The sequence below is a fragment of the Silurus meridionalis genome, chromosome 4 (genome assembly GCF_014805685.1).
Source record: "Silurus meridionalis isolate SWU-2019-XX chromosome 4, ASM1480568v1, whole genome shotgun sequence".
In the NCBI taxonomy this organism is placed as follows: Eukaryota; Metazoa; Chordata; class Actinopteri; order Siluriformes; family Siluridae; genus Silurus; species Silurus meridionalis.
The window spans coordinates 11,420,895-11,445,466 of NC_060887.1; the positions used below are offsets into that span (position 1 = coordinate 11,420,895).

A 24,572-nucleotide genomic window follows, 5' to 3' on the forward strand; every position below is an offset into this window, starting at 1 on the left:
ACCACAGAGCAAAGCTGGAATACCTAAACTTCCTTCCCAGACCATTGCTTCATGCACTAATAGATCAAAAGCACACAAGGTTTTGATTGAGATGATTTACAAGTCACACATTTAGAGTCTAAATGCATAGCAGCTCTGGTCCCTTAATTTCTTACATTCCTATTGTACACACAGATAAAGTGCACTTGAAGGATTTCCCATATGTACAAGCATTCGTCCCCTACATTTCCTTTTTCTAATGTATGGATCCTAATGTATTACCAGATGCTACAGTAATGTACTGATTGTGTGCGAAAACAATTCATCAAAAAGGCTTTTGGGTTTACTCTAATCCCATTAAGATAAAAGTTATACAGTATGTCACAGTCTTGTTTTATTTGTTCAGGTTTCAAGCTACTCTTTAGCTCATACAGGCAGCTCTGAATGAAGGAATGCTGAGAAATAGCAGCAGTGACGTCTCCTCAGGACGCAACACTGACACCAGTTCAACCGATAAACTCAGACACACTTTAACACTATTTCCTCCCATTATATTCAAAACGGTGTCTCCTGAAGACGTTCGGCTTGTCGCTGTCTCGCACATGCACAGCCTGTTATCTCCTTTTTGGCACGTGGATGTTTTTGTGCCAGTTCCTCTGTATTTATTCTGAAGGGTTTGAACAACCTCTGATTCAGTCATTAAAACTCATGTTCCACTCCACACTGCAGTACGAGGTCAGCCGCGTCTTCTTCATTGCTGATGTCAGGACTAATGCATCTGACGGGAGAAAGCGCAGGTCCCTACAGCGTGCTCTCCAGAGTATTATAGTTGTCCTTGAAGTTCTTGAGCTCGAGGAAGTGTTTGGGTCTCTTGCTGCGCTGGCCTGAGGAAGGCAGGTAGGTCACCTGGATGGTGCAGGCTGAGGACGGACCGGGCGAGCTCGTCAGGTCTTTGGCTGCTGACTGGTGCTGCTGGTTCAGGCTGGTGGAGCTGGAGTGCACCTTCACACTGTAAAAGCAAATAGTGATGAGATCATGCGTGGGAGTGTGTGTGTGTGTCAAATTTAAGACTTTTTACAATCGTTAATGAAAGTTAAGACCTAAACCGCATCACAAAACACACACAAATATGTTGTTAGCAACTGGCCTTAATCAAGCCATAACATTTTTTTTTTTCTCAAGCCAAGAACTGATAAACATGCACTTCCCCACAGCTGGAAAAATCAAATGTTGCATATTGGTCTCACAAAGTTAAATACAGTGAATTATATATGGACTAATGAAAGAAAGAACTACACCACTACGGAAACTACAAAAAAACATTCTAAAGTGCTGCTTCAATGAGCGTTAGAGGTAGTGTTATATGGATTCTGAAAAATTAAGACCTTTTTAAAATGGTTTAAGACCTAGAACAGCGAATTTGAGACTTTTTAAGAACCTGCGGACCCCCACTTTAGAAGCAGGTACATTCAAGTCCCACCCGTCCTAAATCACCCCAAAAAAATTGTAATGAATTACTTAAAGTTTAAAAATGTCTAATTTATTAAAATATAACTAACATCAAATAGCATAAAGTAAAAAAAAACAAGTGAATGAACTTTATTTTTAATTTAAAAAAAAAGAAGATTAATGAAGAACACAAAATAATTATATAAATCCTGCGTTTCAATGCGCCCCACCTGTAATGTCTGTATTCCCCACTAGAGGGAACCACTGATTTAGACAGTAAGGCGTGTACTTACATGGCAGCCAGCTCAGCCAAGTCTTCTTTGTATTTGAGGAATTCAGCTTCACCAAACACCTGCCAAATTAGAAAAAACAAAAACAATTGCAATAAAATTAACTGTACAACAAAGTCTGAGAGAAGAAATATATATATATATATTTATATTAAAAAACTTCATTCAAACCATCTACGCTTGCCGACTAAAATAGCTTTATCTATCAAAATATTCTCCACTACTCGTATAGTTAGCGGTTTTCCATTACTGGTCTTTTTAAAATAATTAACCTAACAATAAAGCTTCCATCAGACCCACACACCGAAGTGCCGTGACGTGCGTTGATGTAGCCCTCCAACAGGCGGTCGATGAGGCTGCTGTGGCTGGTTTTTATCAGCGAGTGACAGTTACGCAGGTCCAGCAGCCACTTCCTGTAGCAGGGGCCAGTCAGGGCGCTGGGGCTGCGAGCCAGATCAGGAGACACAATGCCTGCATGTGAGAGGGGTGATAAGATGTCAAAGCAAATCAGACATCATTTGAAACAAAGATTGACGTGTCACAGTTTTAATGACACACAGGAAACAATAGTTTTGCATTTACTATTGAACCTATCCAGCTTTTTAAACCACACTTTGTTTATTGAGGAATGACCTAATACAAAAACAGAGAGAAAAACCAGTTCCAGCTGGATGGTTTTTTAATGTTCCTGGAGTACAGATAAAAGTTTGTGCACCCGCTGGAAAGGAATCCATTTGTGCATGAATGGCTCTAAAACGTTTCAGAGCTTTATCCTGATCCTCATCATAACAAAGGCATGTTATCTAACAAACCTGTTGCATATGTTACCTCGGGCTGTAGCTATCGATTATTTTAGTAATCGAGTATACTACAGATTATTCCAACGATTAATCGAGTAATCGATAAGAAGTACCCTTTCTTCATTAAAGAGCAATACTAAATATACAAGAGAAACGGACAGGTTTGTTTTTAAATGAACAAGCAATTTGTTTCCTTTTATAGATAAAATAACATTTGATTGCTGATCTGTGAGCAACAGTATGGTTTCATGCCGAGGAAGATCACCACAGATGCATTATTTGTTTTAAAAATGTTGATGGAGAAGTATAGAGAAGGTCAGAAGGAGTTGCATTGTGTATTTGTGGATTTAGAGAAAGCGTAATGACAGGGTGCTGAGAGAGGAGTTGTGGTATTGTATGAGGAAGTCAGGTGTGTCAGAGAAGTATGTGAGGGTGGTGCATCAAGGATCGGCTCTAAGCCCTTTGCTGATTGCAATGGTGATGGACAGGTTGATGGACGAGGTCAGGAGTCTCCATGGACTATGTGTTTGCAGATGATATTGTGATTTGTGGTGAGAGTAGTGAGCAGGTTAAGAAGAGCCTGGAGAGGTGGAGGTATGTGCTGGAGAGAAGAGGAATGAAAGTCAGTAGGAGTAAGACAGTATATGTGTTTGAATGAGAGGGAGGGCAGTGGAGTGGTGCGGTTGCAGGGAGAAGAGGTGGTGAAGGTGGAGGAGTTCAGGTACCTGGGGATCAACAGTGCAAAGTAATGGAGAGTGTGTTAGAAAAGTGAAGAAAAGAGTGCAGGCAGGGTGGAGTGGGTGGAGGAGAGTGACAGGAGTGATTTGTGATAGAAGAGTATCTGCGAGAGTGAAAGGGAAAGTTTATAGGACTGTGGTGAGACCTGCGATGTTGTATGGATTAGAGACAGTGGCATTGAGTAAAAGACAGGAGGTGGAGCTGGAGGTAGCAGAGATGAAGATGTTGAGGTTTTCATTAGGAGTGACGAGGATGGACAGGATTAGAAATGAGTTTATTAGAGGGACAGCGCATGTAGGACGTTTTGGGGACAAAGCAAGTGAGGCGAGATTGAGATGGTTTGGACATGTGCAGAGGAGGGACATGAGGTATATTGTTAGGAGAATGCTGAGGGTCACCAGAAGGGAGGAAATGTGGAAGGCCAAAGAGGAGGTTTATGGATATGGTGAGGGACGACATGCAGGTAGTTGGTGTGAAAGAGGCAGATGTAGAGGACAGAGGGGTATGGAGACGGATGATCTGCTGTGGATCCGCTTTAATTAAACATATTTACTGCATTTAATTGCTATAATTAAAATCTAAAAATGTTTGATTACTCAAACAACAAAACCTAAACGCACTGTACAGTGTTTTCTTTGTTTCAGTTTGAAATGATCGCAAACTTTGGAAACTCATCTTTTTCGTTGGCCTGAATCCTAAGGAAAGCCGTTTCAGTATAAAAAAAAAAAAAAAAAAAAAAAGCTTGCCTAATTCCAACTTTTTTCCCGCAATACCGACTTTATTTCTCGTAAACATCCGACATTTCTGGTGCATCCACCGGTAACCACGTTGTCGGCCTGAAGTTTGGAGCTGCTCCACCTGTCTTGTTCTGTCTCATTCAGATCTGATTACTACACAGAGTTTTCACCAGGGATCGGAGGCTTACTTTCATACCATGCGATTCTATTAATTGTAGCCCATTTTATTTTCAACGTTAAAGCTTTCTGGCACTACAGAGGGGGTGACGCAAGCCCGATTGCTAGTAAAAACAGGCTTCCATATGAATCTTTTCCTCGTCCCTCACTGCCTTCTCTTCGTTCCTTGTTTTTTGATTCTGCATCGTATGTGTATCTGTTCAGAGCGCTCCAGAATTTAGCACTTGGTGCGTGAGTAATAAGGTCCGTGTGGAAACAATAACAGAGAACGCGTATTCATCACGTGATGTGCGCTCATGAACCAGAGAAATATACTAAATCTAAAATTTCCAGCAACATGGACATGTGACATATCAAAATGCTTGGCACAATAGGTAATTGGATTTTTTGTGAACATCCCATTCCTTCCTTTCATCCATCTTTCTCTTATTATCTCTCTATCTAATCATACAGCTGTCACTTTGGCCCCACCCGGACAAAAAAACATTAAAAAACAGACATGTGACATGTAAAAACGTGGAAGAGAATTGCTTTGTATGCACCGACAACGAAGCACGAGCACTTACTGCTTCCACACCATCAAGCTCTACTCGGATTTCTACGTAAATTCCGTGTTTTCCTTAAAATGCCTAAACACTGTTTTTTTTTTTTTGTTTTTTTTGGGGTAATATATTCCAGAAATGATCAAGCAAGCTACTCATTGGGGGGGGGACACATGACATTTTAAGACGAACACTTTCCAAAGTCATAAACTTTCTCACATGTTCAACTTTCTGTACGTGTTTCCCACACAAGGACAAGGCTGAAGATTTACTGCAGCTCCTGAGGTGAGGATAATAAGTGTGAGAGTGTGAACCCTGGCTCAGAGGCTCTTACCGGTGTCTCTGATGGCATCTAGAGCTTGCATTCTGTACATGTAGTTATAACAGCCTGCAAAACACACACACAAAAAGTATACCATTTACAAAAGGCCATTTCACAGTTAAACAGTTTCATCTTACACTACACTGCAGTGTTTTTCTACAGTTTCAGTGGAAGAACGTTAGGAATACGAAGCACAGATTATCACTTGGAGCCAAAAAACGTTATCTCATTATTCTCTATAATTGATAATATTTATGAGATTCCATGTGAACAGCATGACAGACAGCCATTCACTTCTCACAAAACAATAACAATAATAACGTTAATATAAACAAGGGTCAGTGGTAAATAAAGAGGCAGCCGTGGCTATAAGGTGCAATAGTGGTTTTAAGAGACAACAGTGATTATAAGTGGCAGCTGTGGCGACTCTAAAGAGCAGCTGTAGCTGCAAAAAGAGGCAGTGGCTCTAAGAGGAAGATGTGACTCTAAGAGTACACAGTGGCTCAAAAGTTAAGTCTCAGAATCAAAAATGCAAACAGCCACTGCTGGGCCCTTGCCCAAGACCCTTAAACCCTCCCAGCCCCAGGGGCACTGGTATCAGTGTCCGGACCCTGAGTCATGTATATGAGGAAATCCGTGTGTTTCCTCACCGTTCTGCCCGCGATGCTTCAGTCTCTCATCATCCTGAGCCAACAGCCGCGGCTCATAGCGGATAGCATTCACTTTGGCTAGCCTCGACTCGATCTCTTCTTTTAGCTCCTGTAAACAGAGCACATAAATCCAGATCTCATTATTATTATTATATTTATGATTATGATTTCCACTCCAGGTAGAGGAAAAGCTGACCTTTGGTGCATTGTGTCCCACCGGCGCATGCGGTCCTCTGCGGGACTTCATAGCAAACCGCATGATCTGTCGCTTCACGAAGATAAACAATAACACAAACACCTGACACAAACAAAAACACACACACGATCTGATGTCTCAGGTAGACACAACACGACCCTGCACTTAAATAAAAAAAAAATCGACAGTATATTTGATATAATGTATAATTCGTGCTGTAGTAAATAATGACACACAGACACACATATGGCCTGCTAGCCACCGAGCTAGCTAGTTCCTTACCAGACTGCCGTAGGCCATAACCAGCACTACATTTACTCCCGATAACAGCGACTCTTTGTTCATTTTTGCAACTATTTTCCAGTTCACTCTACTTTCCAAAACAAAAAATACTATTTTCACTTTTCTTTGTCTGATGTCACATAAGTAACATTAACTACGCCCGCCCGCCTTCTGGTCCGGATGCTACTACATTGTTGATAAACAGCCCGAATCACGTGATCTTTTTCTTCTTCTTCGACGACCTTGACATTGTACAGCGCCACCTACTGCGCTGGAGAGTTAAACTGCAGGCAAGGGCGTGTCATTTTAAATAAACGCGGTCTATCAATTCATTGCATCAGACAATCATAAAGCAGTATGATTCCCGATAAGTTTTGGATTAACCAATCAAATTACTCACACTGACCATCAATTACAAACTGCATCCTCTAAAACCTTTTATAGCATTCATCAGCCATTGGCATTATTACTACTAAATTGCAGTAATCGGAATCACTGACTTTAAGTTTTAATCTATTTCTTTTGTCCACAAATATGAGTTAAGTTATCCTCAATAGTCTATTTTGTTCATTTGAAAGCGTTTCTCTGGATTTCGCAGATGTCTTTTTATGTTGAAGCTTCTATATAATCAGAGTTTAGCTGTCATATGACGTGTTGCCAGTTTCAAAGGAATCTGCCTGTCCTTAAGAATCAGCAGTGTAGCATAAAGTATATAAGAAAGAAACTTACTTCAACCAATCAGATTTCAAGTTGGCAGCAGCAAAGCCATCTAGCAGGCATCCAATTACATCAGCATTTTTGAGTGGATGGTCAGAGAGGGTGCTAGTCAGAGCTTGCGAACTGCATCTGTAGCAAACTGCACTTGTGCATAGTGTTTGTGTTATTGTTTCCTGTTAAATTTGCACAAAAAACACAATTTGCCCTAATTGCAAATCCCCAGGAAAACCGTTATGCACGGTAAAAAAAAAATTACAGAAATCCTGGGGTCTTATTATGAGGTTAATATTGCTGTTTCTACTAGAGATAATGTATGTGTTCATTAGGTTTCTTGCTTTACTAATGGCATTTATTTTTACTGTAAGAAACCTTTCTATGATGCAGTTCTCCATTATATTGCGTTTCTGTATAATATTGATGGTTTTTATAGCTGTGATGTCATAATAGTGGTATTAAGAGATGGATTGATTCAGGCAGGACACCACTGAAGGCCTAGGTTTATAAATGCACGACCCGCCACTGCCGGTGCCTGACTTTACTAACACCCTTGTGGCTGAATAAACACAAATCTCCACAAGCACACTCCAAAATCTTGGGAACATCTTCTCAGAGGAGTAAAAGTTAATGTAACAGCAAAAGAGGACCACAGTGGTTTTAAAAGCACATACTTATCTTATGATAAGGTGTCCACAAACATTTGTCAGTATAGTATAGTTTATCCAAATATTTGACTAGCAAGTAGAGATGCTTCCTTGTCCTTACAGTTTAGCTAGTAGTTCACCTCAATGTATACTGATTTTACGTTTGAATGATCAAAGTTCTGTTTTCTAAGAGGTTCTAGAGTGACAAATCCTAACTGTTAACCCTAAACCAGAACATTAAAAGGAAGTGGGACATCTGTATTGGGCTGTGAGTCCAGCAGTATGGTGCTTTATCTGCTCTGGCACACCTGACCTGGAAATAAACTGACACGATTAATCTTGTGTGTTAAGGGACAGTAAGCAAATTATGCTAATCTCTGGCCTACAGAACCAAAGTACTACAGTAGAAGTTACACAAAACTATTGTGTGTTAAGTTTAGCTGAGTTGAGCTAAAGGGAAATATTTTTTTTGACACAGAAATCTTCCATTTGTTTGGTTTGATTTCAATAATTAATGTCTATATATCCTCACTCTATAGTATTTTATATAGTATAATTTAAACTCCTGATTTGGCATTCTGTAAGTACTCACAAATAAACTAGTCATATTCCAGTCATGTACTGCTCTGAATGTGTCTTGCCTTTAGAGAGCTTTTGGTTTTCTCTGAAACCACAACCATGTTGCGCCAGATAGTAGTAATAAACAATAGGGTTTGTAATGCAATCACAAAGCACAATTGGCTCAAACTACAAATGTTCAGGCAACTTTTCTGGTCTTCAATTGTCTAAACTAACAAAAATAGATGAAAAGGTGTAATAATTCCATGAAAGAAATGTTTGAGTAGTTAGTTTTTGTAGTGGTATATGTAATATCTCTCTTCTTCATTGTATTTTGTCAGTGTTTTTTTCTCTTTCACTGTCTTCCGTTCTCTGCCTACTGTCTCAGAGGGTTGTGGTAACACGCTTTTGCAGCTGCAGGAAGTTGTCTTGTTTTGCGCATCAAGATGGAGACGGTAACTATCTACTCAATGATTATTATACATTATTGCACAATGATTTAGCATTTGTATCGTTTGCTAATCGAATGGTATTAGTTCAAATAAATTGTATGTCCATCGTACTTTCGAGAAAATATCTGAAGAGGTGAATTCTGTGATTCAGATTTTTTGAGAATATTTAATGGCTGTGCTGGTGCTTTATTTAAAATATGATGCAGATTGGAAATGAAATGTCCTCATGTCGTGTTTTGGAGTTTGGTAGTTACTAATGACAAAAAAACTATTGTGTTTGATGATGTTAGGTAGCTACTTTAGTTTGCAAACTTTTTACCTAAAGTCTTTGTGAGTTAGCAAACAGTGTGTGGATTAGCATGGCCTTCAGGTGGATATGACTGCATATTCTGGACTGTTGGCTTGATATGTGGTGGTTGTCTGCGTGCACATTGTCAGCGATCATAATCCTCCAGTTTACTCAAGGTGACACGCCAGTTAACTCATACAAAAAAGTTACATCAATAACATCTAAGACTTGTGAGATTTTGTGAAAACCAAGAAAACAAAAACTACCAACTGAAAACTAGCAATGAATGTGTTTTATTCAGTAGTTTGATAGACATTGAGTTTGAGAAAGAAGTTACATAAATTAAAAACTTGTATAGTAATGAATAAGAAAATAATACAAGTATGATTAGCCAATTACGTTTTTATTATCTTGATATTATTGCTAATTTTTTAAAGACTTTGCTGTTTTTTTGTGGTTTTTTTTTTACTTTACTTATTTTTATCACAGCAGAGTGTCAAATATGTGCCAGTAAAAAAATGTTGTCTCTTATTTTGGCTTATATACAGTATAATGTTAAGGCAGTATATAACACACAAAGTGCTTTGAATGTAAAATAAGCAACTGTAGTAAACCAATGCAAAATCTTCAGCTGGTATTTCTAGCCTTATGGTATGAGCAGCCACTATGGCAATAGAAATGATAAAGAAATATGGAAGTGAAGGTGTCGGAGACCATTTGGTGTACATATTATGGTTTTCATGAATAAAAGGCAGGGGTGTACTTTTGGAATTAGGATGCACATTTGCATACTAATTCACACAATAAATATTTAATTGAATTGAATTAATTAAAATTTAGTTCAAATTCATTTAATTCAATTCAAGTTGCACTTTTAACAATGATCACTGTTTCAAAGCAGCTTTATAGAATTAAATAGATTGTGAATATAAATATTAGCATCATTAATTAGTCCTTATATGTTCATCCTAATGAGTAAGACAGTCAGCAGTGGAAAGAAAAAACTCTGAGATGGTATGAGGAAGAAAAATTGAGAAGGACCAGACTTAAATGTGAATTATTGCTCATCTAGGTTACACTGAATGTTCATTCATTACAGTTCCATAATTGTTAAGGTTATCAACAATTCACTGAAAAAACTGTGGGCAATTGCAGCCCTAAGTCAATGTAACAAACTGTGGATGTGAGGTTGCGACTTTCTCACAAGATTTTAGGTACTTTCTTGCCCACGCCCACCTCGGGTTTAAGTCCCGATACAAATAAGAACATTGTGAGCACATGCCACAACATTTAACACTTAGGACTTACTTCCACACACTGAAATGTCAATACAAGTTATGTAATTTTCGGAATGCCAAAAGTCTGCTACAATGTTGGGGCATGTCTTTACGTTTATTTCCTTTATTTTGCCTGTGTAGTTTTAATCCTTAGGGAAAAAAGCAACAATAAATACACATTTCGTTTAATCACCTTATCCTTTTAATCAAATCTGTCTCTCCTGACAGGTGTGGGCTTTTTCAGGATTGTATCCACAGGGCACAATGGCTCATTGACCATTTTGATGAGAATCTTTATTAGGAAGAATGTTTTTATTAGCACTATTACAGCAACAAAGAATCTTTTAGAATCTGCTCCAAGGTGCATCCAATCTGGTTTAGTGGCTGTGGTGACCAGCTTTGTTTAGATTTGTGTTTAATGCATCACCCAGCTACATTTTACAGTTTGATCTCAGTATAGTTGTCTTCAAGCTTGGAATTTTTGTTCATCAAGTATCACCGGATGTGACTTCAGTAATGAGTCATCAAGAAAACAAGTATAAACAACAATGCTGCTATTATATGTGCATTAAATAAAATAGATGAATGCACTCTCCCAAGGCAAAATGGTAAGGCACTGCTTTTCTTAGAGTTCCATCATCCTGGGCAAATGGGCTCTCACAGAAATATGTGTGCAGACTAGTTCCCTTTCTCTTCAGTATGAAAATGAAGGAAAGGGGCAAGGAAAAAAGGTTAAAAAAAAGGGTGGGGGGAGAGAGCGAGAGGGATACAGCCAGACAGACCAAAACATTTAGACAGTAAATGGGAAATGAAGGGAAAGCTACACGCTGTCATATCTGGTATTTTGTTGTTGTTTTTTATTTACAGGGATATGAGTTTCTATAGTGCTTCTTTTGCACCGTATTGTACTTTTGCACACGAACATTTGTTTCTATTTATTGATTTCTGTTGTGTCTTGTTTGTATATACGCTTTGGCATTACAAATATTACTATTTAGAGAGAGAGAGAGAGAGAGAGAGAGAGAGAGAGAGAGAGAGAGAGACAAACAGAGAAGGAAGCGGAGAGAGAGAGAGAGAGAGAGAGAGAGAGAGAGAGAGAGAGAGAAAAGAGAGAGACATAAAGAAAAAATCAGAGAGAGAGAGAGAGAGACAGAGAGACAGAGAGACAGACAAACAGAGAAGGAAGCGGAGGGAGAGAGCGAGAGACATAGAGAGAAAAAGCAAAGACAGAGAGACAGACAAACAGACAAACAGAGAAGGAAGCAGAGAGAGAGAGAGAGAGAGAGCTAACGAAGGAAAAAGAAATAGAGACAGACAGGCAGGTGGAGACAGAAGGAGAGAAAGGTATAGAGACAGAGAACGAGGAAGAGAAAAAGAGAGACAGAGAGAGAAACTAAGGCAAAGGAAAGAAAGGTGTAACAATGAGAGGGGGTGGGTGAGGGTGAAAAGGAAAAACCTGTCAGGTGAGTTTACACTGCAGGTGAATAATAGTAAAATAGAAAAAGTATGAGTGTGAGACAGGGAAACGGAAGTCTACTGAACAGTTGCTGTGATTTTCTTCACAGGTAGGTCTGTTTTTTATTAAATCCAAGGTCTAGCCAAAGTGGTTAGATTATAGTGGTTGATTGGTCTGTCGTCGATGTGTCCAGTGCACAGTAAAAGCATATGTGTGTGTTTGTTTGTGTGTGTACAGTAGGTGTGTGTGTCTGTGGGGTTTGATGCATATGAGCAGGTGAATCTGTAATCCAACACGCACCTGTTCTCTCACCACACTGACTGTGTAAAGTCATCACTCGCTCTCTTCCTCCTGATCCTATTTGCTATATCTATTGCTTACCTAATAAGCAGTATTTGCTTTTTTTCCCCCCACATCACTCATCTCACATTATTTTGAAGTCAGTCATGCCTATGTCATCCTTCTGTGCTGGGGTGTTGTCTCGTTTGAATGGTTGCACCACAACACACCTCTGTCTGCACCTGCTGTGTTTCTGCTTAAACAATGCAAAACTCTGGCCCTGTATTTTCTCAGCTGTATTATAGGTATTTACTTTACCACAACAATTCAGCCTTAAGGATCAAATTAGAAGCAGTGGACTTTTGGTGTATGTATGTATTATGTGTTTATCGGTTGAGTTCTTTATCGTGTGCGGTTTGTCGGCATTGCTCATACATGGATTCGCTTCTGCCAGAATGTATGTAAATCAGTTCCTGTGTTTCTGCATGGCTGTCTGTTTTTGTTTTTTTTGGCTTATTCAGAGTTTTTATCTGCTTCGAATGATTGCAGGTGCTTGACTTGCTCGTGAAACACGTGAAACGTGTTTGTTTGATACAGTACATTTCTTGACTAAATCTTATCCCCTGAAGTAGATTTTAGTAGGCAGACAAACAGATCCATTATTCAGAATATTTCACCATCGATTGCATGTGTACTGTGGTGCATTTTCTCTACGAACGTACCTGTCCGGATTGCAGTCTGGTGTGTTTGACCTGTTAATGGCCTGCTGATCTGGTCGGGTTTAATGAAACATGAAAAGAGTGACGGAGAGCCGAAAGCATGTTGCTAGTGTAAACATAAACTGATACAGTCATGCGAATAGCCTCGGGTGCTGTGCAGATTTAAAAAGTATTTGGTTTAACTCTGTGAGGTGAAGTTTTTCTGCCATTGTTATGACATATTCAGGATGTTCAATTTGTCCCCTGTGGTTAAAAATGTTTTGGGTTTCTCTGCATCAGTAACCTTCACTTTCACTAAGATATCTAGATTATTCCAATTTGCTTTAGCTTTATTTTTATATAATTATTGTACAGTGATGTAATATAATTCTATGTATCTTTTTTTTTTTTTTTTTTTGCAAGATTTTGGATGCTAGGACTCTCTGAAAAAGCCAGTTGCAGAAAGACGATCAGCAAATGAAATCTACAAAACACAAGAAAACAATAAAAAGAAGTGAAGGGAAAACGTCCTCAGGCTGAAGATTAATATTAATAAACTTAATATTCCTGGGAAAGAAACAAAAAGTAGAAAAAACAATTGTGCCTTTACAAATGAATAACATATAACCCAAAGACACAAAAGGAGCTGATTTTGTGTGTGTGTAGGGCTCTGCTATTATTGTTTATGGTGGAACTTTGCTGAACATTTGATTTTGTTTTTACCTTTATATCAACAGAACATTACGGCACTGCATCAAAGCCACACCTGCTCGCTGTCAAACAAATCGATTTTTTTTTTGGTTTATGGATTACTTTGAAAGAATGCCATGCCAACCCTTGGACACCCCTGAGCACACTGTATGGGTTGAATTACATAGCTGACAATCTCCCCATGCTCGATATGGACATTTAAAACTGTATGTGTGACAAAAACTATGAAATTTGAGCATGATGTCATGCACTAAAAAGAACTCTAAACTATTCCTGACAATCACATTGTAATGCAAGCACTATTTCTCATTGTCAAAAATGGATATCTCTGTTGGATCTACTTGTGTGCCGGAAAACTCACTTACGAGAGTTGTAAATATCGAATCGCCAAACTGTTCAGAGAAACAAAATCAAAGTAAGCCGCCTGCAGCACCAACACAGTCTGCTGTTAAGTTCCAAGTCCGCTCTGCTAAAGAAAGAGAGCAGTTGCTCGCCAAACCCAGTTTAAAGCCTCAGACATTGGAAAAAGCAAGCAGAAGCAGCAAAGGGTGTAGAGAAGAGATGCCCACAGTCCACACCATTTCATCTCAATCTCCATCTCTAGATACTAATATGTTGGACAATAGGATACCTAAACTTCTGAATCAGGTTGACTTGACAAATAGAGCTGGATTGTCCACTGGCTCTGAGATGAGCAATACAACTCAGAAGAAGCCAGACAATGTCCAAAATCTTACCCCCAAAGTGAGGGGAAGAACAGATTGGAGACAAGCATATCAGTCAAACAGAAGTAAAAGCTTAGACTGGAGAGGATCAAGAAGTGGAGCACAACAAGAAATTCAGACAAACGCTATCAAAAATACTACAGAGCTCGAAGGAAGATTTGTTCAACGTTCCGAGAGTTTACAAGCAAATGATGGATCCAACAGTCCAAGCTCAAGTATACTGGCTCAGCCATTAAAGAAAGTATCGTTAACAATTCAACCACTCAGTGGAACTCGTCATAGAAAGCTGGCTGTCAGTGGACTTGCCTCCTCAGCCGAATCTGTAATTCCTCCTGTCAGAACGGTGGCTCTTGCTCAGTCTTTTCCATCCAGACTAAAAACAAATCAAAATCAGGATAAGACAGAGGAAGGAAAACTTCCCTGGATTTCTTTGCAGAGTGGTACAGATCCTGCAGACCACCATCTCAGATCTCAAACCACCCCATCAAAGGTCATTGAGAGCACTGGGAACAACAGTGTAATGGGTGGAAATAATCATACTCCATTAGAGGATAAAAGTAAAGCAAGTTCAGTTCTCTCACCTGGACTCACCACTCCTGCACCTTTTGTCAAGGTTGAGTATACTGGTTTGAATAGATCATCATTAGATAGACTAACACCCTTTGTGAATACAACTTCATATAAACCAGAAAACTGTGGTACCTTCCCAAAATCAATCTTCAAAAAGAAACAAATCAATTCAAATACCTTGCCAGACACTTCATTTGTTTCACCCATTGGAAAAGAGAACCTGGTAACAATGTCAACAAGGTCTGTAGAGAAACCCCTTAGCCAAGATTCAAGACCTTTGGTTAACAACAGTAGTATATATGAGGAGAGAAACCTAACTAGCCACATGATAGGACTAGGAACTCAATCTTTAGGCAGAACAAAATGCAGACATTTGACCTCTCCAACTTCTTACTCCGCATTTGGTCTAAATAATAACAGTAGCACCCAGAAAGAAATAGAAAAGCCAGTGGAAAATACGACTGGCATGAATACAATTCCAGGAAAACAAGCACTGGTAGGAGTAAAACCTCAATCGTCCCAAAGTGTGACAGCAGACAGTGAAAAACACCATAATCAAGAACAAAACGTTCGTCTGGAGTTGGGATCCTCAGGAGATTCAAGCAAGAAGAGCGAGACCTTGTTAGAGAATGTCCAAGAAACGTCCCTGTTTTCAGTGCGAAACAAAATTCACAAATTTGAGGCACTTGCTCTGCAAAACCAGAATTCATCCCGGATCCAGAATCCTAGAAGAGCTTTCTCAGTTACAGAAAAGCCAAAAGTGGCCACTTGTGTGAAGAAACATTCTGATAGGTCATTAAGCCTAAGTGGCAGTGACTGGAGTAAAGAATTTGTGACAGACAATCTTTTCAGTGAGAGTGGACTCTGCGATGAAGCTTCGAGTAGGCATGATTCAAGTGGACCTGTCCAGATCAAAACACAACCTGCAGGTGGATCAAGAGCGAAAACTCAAAATAGTGGAACTAAAACTCAGGAGCCCAAAGTTGCTTTGACTCTGAACCTGGATACATTTTCATTGGACCATAACAATACTAAATGCCCAGTAATAACTAAACATGTGGATGAGCCAGATTCCTCCAAGGGCAGTAATGTAAGATCTTTTCAAAAGCTTAAAAACATTCAATTGCCTGAAGAAAAAGTTAGGGATTATGTCAGTTCTTCATTTTCCCACAACCCCCAAAAGTCAAGTGGAATCACCAATGCGTCCCACATGGATAATAAGGAAATCTTTCCTATTCGAGAGAACACATTTCCAAAGTCTACAAAAGATGAATCATTTCTAACACCAGGTAGCACACCTGTGTTACCAAATTCAGATTCATCCACCATAGTAAAATCAACACTGTTAACCGGAAACAGTGATCATTCCAAATCACCATCCAATTTTCATAGCGACTTGGCAGTCGGCCCTCCTATCCAGGTCGCTTCGTCAGATTCAGGTGAACTCAGTCATCCCTACCATTCCATGCAAAATGAAAAAGCAGCTGCAAAAGTCATTAGGTGGATAATGGATAAAGGGGTTGATGAGAATGGTGAAGACTACGACGACGATGAAGACGATGAGGGAACAGAGAGAGGATATGACTCTGACTCAGGGGAATCGTCAGTCACCATTACAAGCCACATGAGCAATAGGAGTTTTTCGATGAGGTAAGTTGTAACCATTGAAGGACTGGTTTTGCTAAAATCAGGCTACAAATAAAATTTACAGTACTAAATTAAAGTTAGTCATTTAATCTCCAAGGTGGTATCAAAAGGTTTCGTGATTAGCTGTGTTTACAAGAAAGTACTTTGTTTATCTACGTTTACACACAATCACCCTCAAAACCATCCGCTTGCAAAGCAATACAGCGCTCCCAGTGTTCCTGCCACTTGTCCTGAAGGTCTTGTTTTGTGTCAAGCACCTTCCGCTACCTTCTGCGCTGGATCCTCTTTTGAACTTCATCTTTGGGAAGAGGTTGAAGTCTGCAAGAGCCAAATCTGGCGAGTAGGGTGGGTGAAGATAATGTGGATTGTTCTCTGATCATCATGCAGAAGTTGCCGAATGGTTTTGACATTTTCATGGGTTGATCTCATTGAAGGTCTCCCTGATCTCTCTTCATCTTTCAGTGTTTTTTTCTGCTCTTGAAGAAAGCCACTCTCTTCAAGATACTTAAACACTATCAAATGTATGTCATGTCAAACAACTCTGGCGGATTTGCACAGTTTCATGCAGAATTTCATGTTTGTTCTTTGTTCTAACTTGCTATCTAAGATGAAATTGCATACGTGGTAACGGACCTGGTCAGAATCTCACCAGTTATAAACATTAGTCTCGAAACCTTTTGATACCATCTAATAAGTGGAAATGATTTTGCTGAATGATTACTATAGCTGTGGTTTATGTAAGATCTCTGCCATTAATAAAATAGCAAGTATCATGACAGCTGGTGCCTCTATGCAGGAATGTGGTCAATAGTGTAAACAAAACATATATTTATAACTTATAACTTGCACTCTGTCCAATGTTTCACTGAAGATTAGTTATTTTCTCTTTGTGTTTGTGTGTCTTTGACAGCCTTGAAGAGATATGCAGTCTGGGTGGGCTGGACCTTCCCCTCTCGGATGGGTCAATGGATGACGAAAACTGGATGTCCAAGCGTACAGTGTCCCTAAGCTCTGACGTTTCTGCCCTGTCCGCTGTGACGCTGCTGAGCATGGATGAGCTGGACTGCTTATTGAATGATGTCAGGAGTTTGGAAGATGATGCCTTAGAGGTATTAGGAATCCTTTAAGGATCAAAAAGTCATATGTGGCAGACAGGGGCGGGGATTTGTGGGTGTCTTCAAAGGGTGTATGTACTGTAGGAAAAACATAAAATAATTTGTTTTGACCCAACAAAAGCTTCCAGAACAGCTAGAATGTCTGTTACAATGAACACCAAGTATATAATTGCCATATGATATATTTTATTTATAATGAATTTATAATTCATGTTGAATAGTGCAAACAATAAAAGTTTGGGAACACCTAGGCTTTTATGGTTTTTAAGAGACTGTGTTCCTTTTGTTTATATGCAGCAAACTAGGTAAAAGGCAAAAAACACACCAAAAGTAGACATTGAATGACTAGAAGAAAGTTCTGTGGACAGATGAGCAAAAATCTTTGTTTCTGATCAATTTGGCAGAGGAACTTATGAAAAATTAACAACAAGAGACAATATAGTAGACTGCTTCACACCCACAGGCAAACATGGAGGGTTATTTCCAGCAGGGAAGATTGGAGACTCATTCTGGGTGAAAGGAATACTGAACCAACATGGCTACACACATTCATATATATATTCTTTATGTGTTGCAGAACTATGATGATGTTCATGTGGTTGTCCTACATAAGGAGGCAGGAACTGGACTTGGCTTCACTGTGGCTGGAGGAGTGGATCAGAATAAACCTGTGACTGTGAGTGTTTATTGTGTGGGACTTCAAACATAAGTCAGAAAATAAGCGGATGACATTTGTATTTCAATAAAAACTCTGACATTCTGAATTGAGTTATACAGTTTAGCTATTGTGATAAAACTTTTCAGAGTTCTTATAGCTAAACCTTTTTTCACCATTCTCAGGTTCACAGGGTGCTACGTGGTGGCACAGCATCCCAGGAAGGCTCCATCCATGTGGGAGACCAGGTGTTGTCTATCAATGGCAATGCTCTACATAACTCCACCCACAAGGAGGCACTCCACACTATGAGAAAAGCAAGAGGGCGGCCCATGGCAGTGGTGGTCATCAGGCGAGGTGATGTCACTGAAACATGCTACACTGTGAAAGACAGTCCACAGAAAGCAGCTGGGAACCGAGGTGTGTTTCAATCCATAGAGTTACTAATTCTATAATAATAGGAAAAAAATCCTGCTCTTTGTCACAAGGAGGCTTGTGATACATTATATGTGATCAATGTGGAGTGATTATTGCTTTTAATATATATATATATATATATATATATATATATATATATATATATATATATATATATATATATATACAAACCTGATTCCAAAAAATTCAATAAATTTCAATATTTTATTCATAATACAACATAGATGACATATCACATGTTTAAACTGAGAAAATGTATAATTTTAAGGGAAAAATAAGTTGATTTTAAATTTCATGGCATCAACACATCTCAAAAAAGTTGGGACAAGGCCATGTTTATCACTGTGTGGCATTCCCTCTTATTTTTTTTATAACAGTCTGCAAATGTCTGGGGACTGAGGAGACAAGTTGCTTAAGTTTAGGAATAGGAATGTTGTCCCATTTTTGTCTAATACAGGCTTCTAGTTGCTCAACTGTCTTTGGTCTTCTTTGTCACATCTTCCTGTTTATGATGCGCCAAATGTTTTCTATAAGTGAAAGATCTGGACTGCAGGATGGCCATTTTCAGTACCCGGATCCTTCTTCTACGCAGCCATGGTGTTGTAATTGATGCAGTATGTGGTCTGGCATTGTCATGTTGGAAAATGCAAGGTCTTCCCTGAAAGAGATGCAACCCCATACCATCAGAAATGCAGGCTTTAGAACTGAGTGCTGATAACAACTTGGGTTGTCCTTACAAAACGCCTGTACTTCTGGATCATGTTTAGATATGGCTTCTTTTTTTACCTATAGAGTTTTAGCTGGCAACGGCGACAATGTTTTCTTTAAGTATTCCTGAGCCCATGTTGTGATCTCCATTACAGTAGCATTCCTGTATGTAATGCAGTGCCGTCTAAGGGCCCGAAGATCACGAGCATCCAGTATGGTTTTCTGGCCTTGACCCTTACGCACAGAGATTGTTCCAGATTCTCTGAATCTTTGGATGATATTATGCACTGTACATGATGATAACTTCAAACTTTTTGCAATTTTTCCTCGAGAAACTCCTTTCTGATATTGCTTCACTATTTTTCGCTGCAGCATTGGGGGAATTGGTGATCCTCTGCCCAGCTTGACTTCTGAGAGACACTGCCACTCTGAGAGGCTTTTTTTATACCCAATCATGTTGCCAATTGACCTAATAAGTTGCAAATTGGTCCTCCAGCTGTTCCTTATATGTACATTCAACTTTTCTGGCCTCTTATTGCTACCTGTCCCAACTTTTTTGGAATGTGTAGCTCTCATGAAATCCAAAATGAGCCAATATTCGGCAGGACATTTCAAAATGTCTCGCTTTCAACCTTTGATATGTTATCTATATTCCATTGTGCATAAAATATGTTTATGAGATTTGTAAATTATTGCATTCCTTTTTTAATTCAGTAATACTTTAGTGTTACTTTAATAGGCTAGATCTTTTTAATGTGCTTTTATTGTAGTAATAAAAGTCAAACCATTCATTGTAAAAGGATCATGTAATATTACGCATTTGGGATTACTTAATAACAGAGCTCCTTTCAAGCCAGCAAAAAATTGCTATACTCTATGAACTACAACATATTTTCTATATCTGCAATTCAAATCTAGTATTAACAACGGCTTAACATCTAAACTTTCTCCAAAACCACAACTGGTGTTATAGTTGTAATGAAAGCTGTTATGCAGTTAATGATCTAACATATTGACTCCAAGACATTTACATAATTTAATTGTTCTAACTAAAGTGTAATACTACCATGAGCATCTGTATACTACAGTTGTCCAATTAGCATAAATATTTGTCATGTATTGTACAGCACATTGTCTTTAATGGTTGTCTTTTTATGGGTCCCATGTTCAGGTTATTGTTAAACTTTGTTGTTTCTCATTCATGTTTTTTTGTGTTTCACTTTGTGGCACTGTAAATAAATTTTTAGCTACCGCTCTTGACAATAAGAGTTCATCTACATTTATCCTTATATCAGTGGAAGGTTCTCAGAACGAGACAAATGTGTTTCTTTCACAGGCAGCAGATTGAGAGTGACTTTGAATAAGGCCAGCTCTGACCTGGGCTTCAGTTTAGAGGGAGGAGTGGGCTCCAACTTAGGAGACAAACCCCTCACTGTACAGAGGCTATTTCAGGGTAAGAAAACACTTCCTGAAGTCCTGATCACTATAAAGTCTTAAATTCAGTTCAAGAAGAATGAAGTCGATTCTAGGTAGTGTGCCACCAAGCTATTATACAGTATGCTAGTATAACTTAAAGCAATCAGTTTAAGATAAGTCATTAAGTAGCAAAAAACCAAAAATAACTGTTAAATCTGTTGCTGTTACTCAGGTGGACCAGTTGGGAAGGTTTTCCCAGGAGATGAACTCTTAGAGGTTGAAGGGCAGAGTTTGGAAGGTTTGAGGCGGCTCGAGGTCTGGCACCTGATCAAAAGATTGCCCCCTGGCCCTGTGGATGTCTTACTGCAACGTCCTTACAAGTGATACTGACAGCGTTTTCTTTAGAATCCACTTCAAATACGGACTTAGATGCTGTATTTAGAGTTAAGTCTGCACAGTTATGCACGGTTATGCATATTAGTATTCAGATCTCAGGGTTACCTTTGGAGCTAAGTGCTACTCGGACTGTGGGTGAGCATGGCTCATGTTTCAGTTGATTCTGACTTTAAATATTAGTGATTAGTGAAGTTAAGAGCTTTATTATAACCCATGCCATAGGCTGATCAATAAATTTCATACAATGCTGATTGAGTTAATTTTAATACACAGAAAAAAGGCTGAACTGCAAGCAGTTGCAGAACAGTCTGAATAGTCAGCTAAGAGAATTAAGTCAATTAATACAATTATGATATGTAAATACTGACAAAACCATGACTTTCTGTAGTTCAAATCTCTACATACAGCCCAAAGAGAAAAAAGTGTATTAAGTGTACAAAAGCTTTTAATAAGGTCTGTAATTATTATTATTATTTTTTTATTATTATTTTTTTTTTTTATTATTATTATTAATCTTAGTACAGATTTGTTTCTGTCTTATTTTGCCATCCTATTTGTTGGATTAAATGCACTGTTCTTAAACGGATTGAAGAATAATACAATGCTTTCAGAGGATTACAAAAATGTTTTCCTGCAGTGAGCTGTGGTTTAATTGATTAATATGTTTAATGTGTGCTTTTTCTGAATTACATTTTACCTGATCAGGTTTACATGCTACTTTTTTTGTAATTTCAAAGAAAATTACAGTATATATATATACTGTGTACATCACATCTTATTTAAAATGATGTGTCCTCATTTACAGTGTGGTCTTATGCTATGCTTATGTCTTATGTTCTTTATCTAATTGCTATCATATCTGTTTTTTATGGCCATTCTGACCTCATGAAGAGAATTAATAAATAACTATATTGCACTGCAATGATCTTTGAAGCACTTCACAGCAGCTAATTGTTATTACTGGTTACTCTGTAGATCTCATTAGTTATCAGCAGTGTTGTATTAAGATTCCAATAGACATTTTTTAAATTAATGACAAGATATTTTGACTATCAAGTTCATCCCCAAATCACTTAAGGAACTGTTCTTGCACTTCTTAATTGTAGATTAGGTTAGGATTAAATTTCATGTCACATAAACAAAACTGTGCATATCAATAATCAGAGATGGGAAGTAATGAAGTACAAATAATTTTTGGGTAAGTACTTTACTTCACTATTTATTTTTCTGACAATATTTTACTTTAACTTATTACATATTTTTACACAAATTTCGGTACTTTCTACTACGTACATTTCAAAACCAGGCTCGTAAATTTAGTTTTAATCTGTTTGGTGACATATTATTTCTTCTCACTGCTGTTTTTCAGCCCATCAACCTATTTTTTTGTCATTGTGCGGCTTTTTTATTTTACCAATAGTGTGTATCATTTCCTGGCTATCACGCACCCCAAATGTAGTCTAACCTACAAAGCTAACAACAAGTAAGGCAGAAGGCAACAACAAGTACGGCTAACGTGGATGAGACAGACGAAGTCAGCGACGCAAACATGACTGAGAACAGAGACATTCCTGATCACCTGGTCATCATCATCTTTTCTCTGCTTGTGTTCTATGTGGTGGTTGTTCAGCCTGAATACATGTGATTTAAGGTCCAGTTGCCAGTGTGACAATAAAATAGGTACAAATAATAGCAACCTTTTACTTAAGTACATGTCAGAGCCTGAACTTCTTTAGTGTAACTTGAATGAAAAAGTATTCAGTACTTCATTTTTTAAAACATGAGTATCTGTTCTTTTACTTGAGTGAAGGATATTTAAGAATTTCATTGTGCAAACTGTTACTGACATCTGTACATATGACAAATAAAATTTGAAACTTAAATGTGTGTATTTATGCCATCTCTGCCAACAATGCTAATGACAATTTAGTTGAAATGAAATGAAAAATAATTTACGGTCAAGGTAAACAATATTAAACATTCTACATGGCCTGTTATAAGTTTGAAGACATGTATGGTTATTGAGACACATGCGTGTTCCTTTTGTTTTTAATGCAACAATCTAGGTCAAAGGCAAAAACACATAAGAATTAGACAGTGAATGTCTGAAAGTAAGTTCTGTGGGCAGATGAGTCCAAATTTGATATTTGTGGCTCTAACCAAAGAACCTATGTACTTATGAACTTATGACAGAGAGCAGGAGAGAAGATGTTAGCAGACTGCCTCACACCCACAGTCAAACATTAAGGTTTAATGGTTTGGGGTTGTTTTAGAACAGAGAAGGTTGGAGAATTATTCCGAGTGAAAGCAATACTGATTAACATTGCTACCATTTCATACCTTAACAACATGTAATTCCATCCGGACTGTGGTTCATTGGAACCAGTTTCACCATACAACAAGTCAATGTCCAATATCATAGCATAAGCCCAAACTCTGGAAGCATTATTTAGAAAGGAAACAGTTGCTGGAGTGTTATTTATCATGCAATGGTTTTCCCAGTTACCACATCTACATCCTATATAAATTCTAAATGAAGTTTGTTGCATATAAACAAAAGGTAAATGTATGTCACTAATTTCTAAATCAAAAGAACTGTAGATTTAATAGAACTGCAGTAAGAAGCAAGTTTTAGTTATAAGGTGAAGGCTAAGTGAGTTCAGCAGTACAGCTTACGAGAAAAAAATGTTTTTTTTGTGTGTTACACTTCTGTAGCATTTTCCTGACGTACAAAGAGTACAGACTTCTGTATCATTTTCCTGACGTACAGAGAGTCCATGATGACGATTGCAGGTGTCCTTGATATACTTCTTACTCTCATCAAGCAATGATTTTCATTGTCCTTTTTGTTGCACAGCTGTGTTCCCGTAATATGTTGGTCAGTTTGCAACACCCACTATAGTGATTTCTAGTCATTCACTGTGCAGTTGTTCTTTGAGATGCTTTTAGTGGTATAATGATAGATGTTATCGATAATCTGTGGAACATTTTGAGCTTTTTAAACTCTCTTCAAAAATTACCAGGGTTCCAGAGGTCCCAGGAAAGATTATAGGAGATGTGAACAAAGTCACTCCAAGCTAGAGACACACTCTACGTCAGTCTTATTAATTAAGATAAGGGTTTGAATGTGGTTCCTAAGTGACCTGGTAATCCACAATTAGTTTTCTTGTGGTGTTAATTTCAAGGTTGTTATTGGTACAAAATGTTAGCTGATGGTCAACCTAAATACAGGGTCTTCAAACATTTGCTTATCTCATTTTTAAGCCATTCTATTTAGATACACATTAAGGGCTGAGAAATTCTGATTCAGGGTCTTTTACAGACAGACGTACGGACGGACGGACGGACGGACGTAGCAGATTTTAGCCAAATGTAGTGTTTTATGTTAAGGCCAAAAAGATCCATTTTAGTCTATTCATACCCGATATTTTTTTTTTTTTTTTTTACGGCTGTCCTTTTATGAGCTGAGCTGTGAAACGCTCTAGAGATTTTTCTCTCTCACAGGTTTATAAAAGTATCACCTTATTAATTTTTTTTTGCCAGTTTCAGATTTTTGTATTGGCTGATAGGAGTGAAACATGATGTGGCCGCATGCTGTTGTAGGCCACCCAGTTCAAGGTTTGATGTGTTCTAAGATTTGCCCACTGTATTTGATCAGTCTT

General features: G+C 38.3%; 2 protein-coding genes across 5 annotated transcripts; one reads left to right on the forward strand and one right to left on the reverse strand.

The window, feature by feature from the left end:
* Positions 1-360: 360 nt before the first annotated feature.
* Positions 361-6,389, reverse strand: c4h1orf43 (chromosome 4 C1orf43 homolog). The gene is made up of 7 exons (XM_046848468.1): positions 6,163-6,389; positions 5,881-5,982; positions 5,685-5,793; positions 5,047-5,100; positions 2,023-2,189; positions 1,722-1,780; positions 361-988 (listed from the first exon to the last, which is right to left on the reverse strand). The coding sequence occupies exons 1-7, from the start codon at positions 6,223-6,225 to the stop codon at positions 781-783; spliced, it is 762 nt and encodes a 253-aa protein (XP_046704424.1). The 5' UTR covers positions 6,226-6,389; the 3' UTR covers positions 361-780.
* A 2,043-nt stretch (positions 6,390-8,432) lies between these two features.
* si:dkey-92i15.4 lies at positions 8,433-22,755 on the forward strand. Of its 4 annotated transcripts, none has more exons than XM_046848229.1 (7): positions 8,433-8,533; positions 13,267-16,185; positions 17,093-17,291; positions 17,875-17,973; positions 18,138-18,372; positions 20,435-20,551; positions 20,747-22,755. In XM_046848229.1, exons 2-7 carry the CDS (start codon positions 13,559-13,561, stop codon positions 20,896-20,898), a joined length of 3,429 nt encoding a protein of 1,142 aa, XP_046704185.1. In that variant the 5' UTR covers positions 8,433-8,533; positions 13,267-13,558; the 3' UTR covers positions 20,899-22,755. The 4 variants fall into 4 exon arrangements, with proteins under 4 accessions (XP_046704185.1, XP_046704182.1, XP_046704181.1 ...); XM_046848226.1 differs by having other exon boundaries at positions 8,458-8,533; positions 12,953-16,185; XM_046848225.1 differs by lacking the exon at positions 8,433-8,533 and adding an exon at positions 11,444-11,661 and having other exon boundaries at positions 12,953-16,185.
* Positions 22,756-24,572: the final 1,817 nt, after the last annotated feature.

Excerpts from the sequence above, each read along its gene's own strand:
- si:dkey-92i15.4 (XM_046848229.1), top strand. The coding sequence starts at position 13,559 with ATGGATATCTCTGTTGGATCTACTTGTGTGCCGGAAAACTCACTTACG. Across the intron at positions 18,373-20,434 it reads GAAAGCAGCTGGGAACCGAG|GCAGCAGATTGAGAGTGACT; the intron begins GTGTGTTTCAAT and ends TTTCTTTCACAG. Across the intron at positions 20,552-20,746 it reads TGTACAGAGGCTATTTCAGG|GTGGACCAGTTGGGAAGGTT; the intron begins GTAAGAAAACAC and ends GCTGTTACTCAG.
- c4h1orf43 (XM_046848468.1), bottom strand. The coding sequence starts at position 6,225 with ATGAACAAAGAGTCGCTGTTATCGGGAGTAAATGTAGTGCTGGTTATG. Across the intron at positions 5,794-5,880 it reads TGGGACACAATGCACCAAAG|GAGCTAAAAGAAGAGATCGA; the intron begins GTCAGCTTTTCC and ends CTCTGTTTACAG. Across the intron at positions 2,190-5,046 it reads AGATGCCATCAGAGACACCG|GCATTGTGTCTCCTGATCTG; the intron begins GTAAGAGCCTCT and ends TCTCACATGCAG.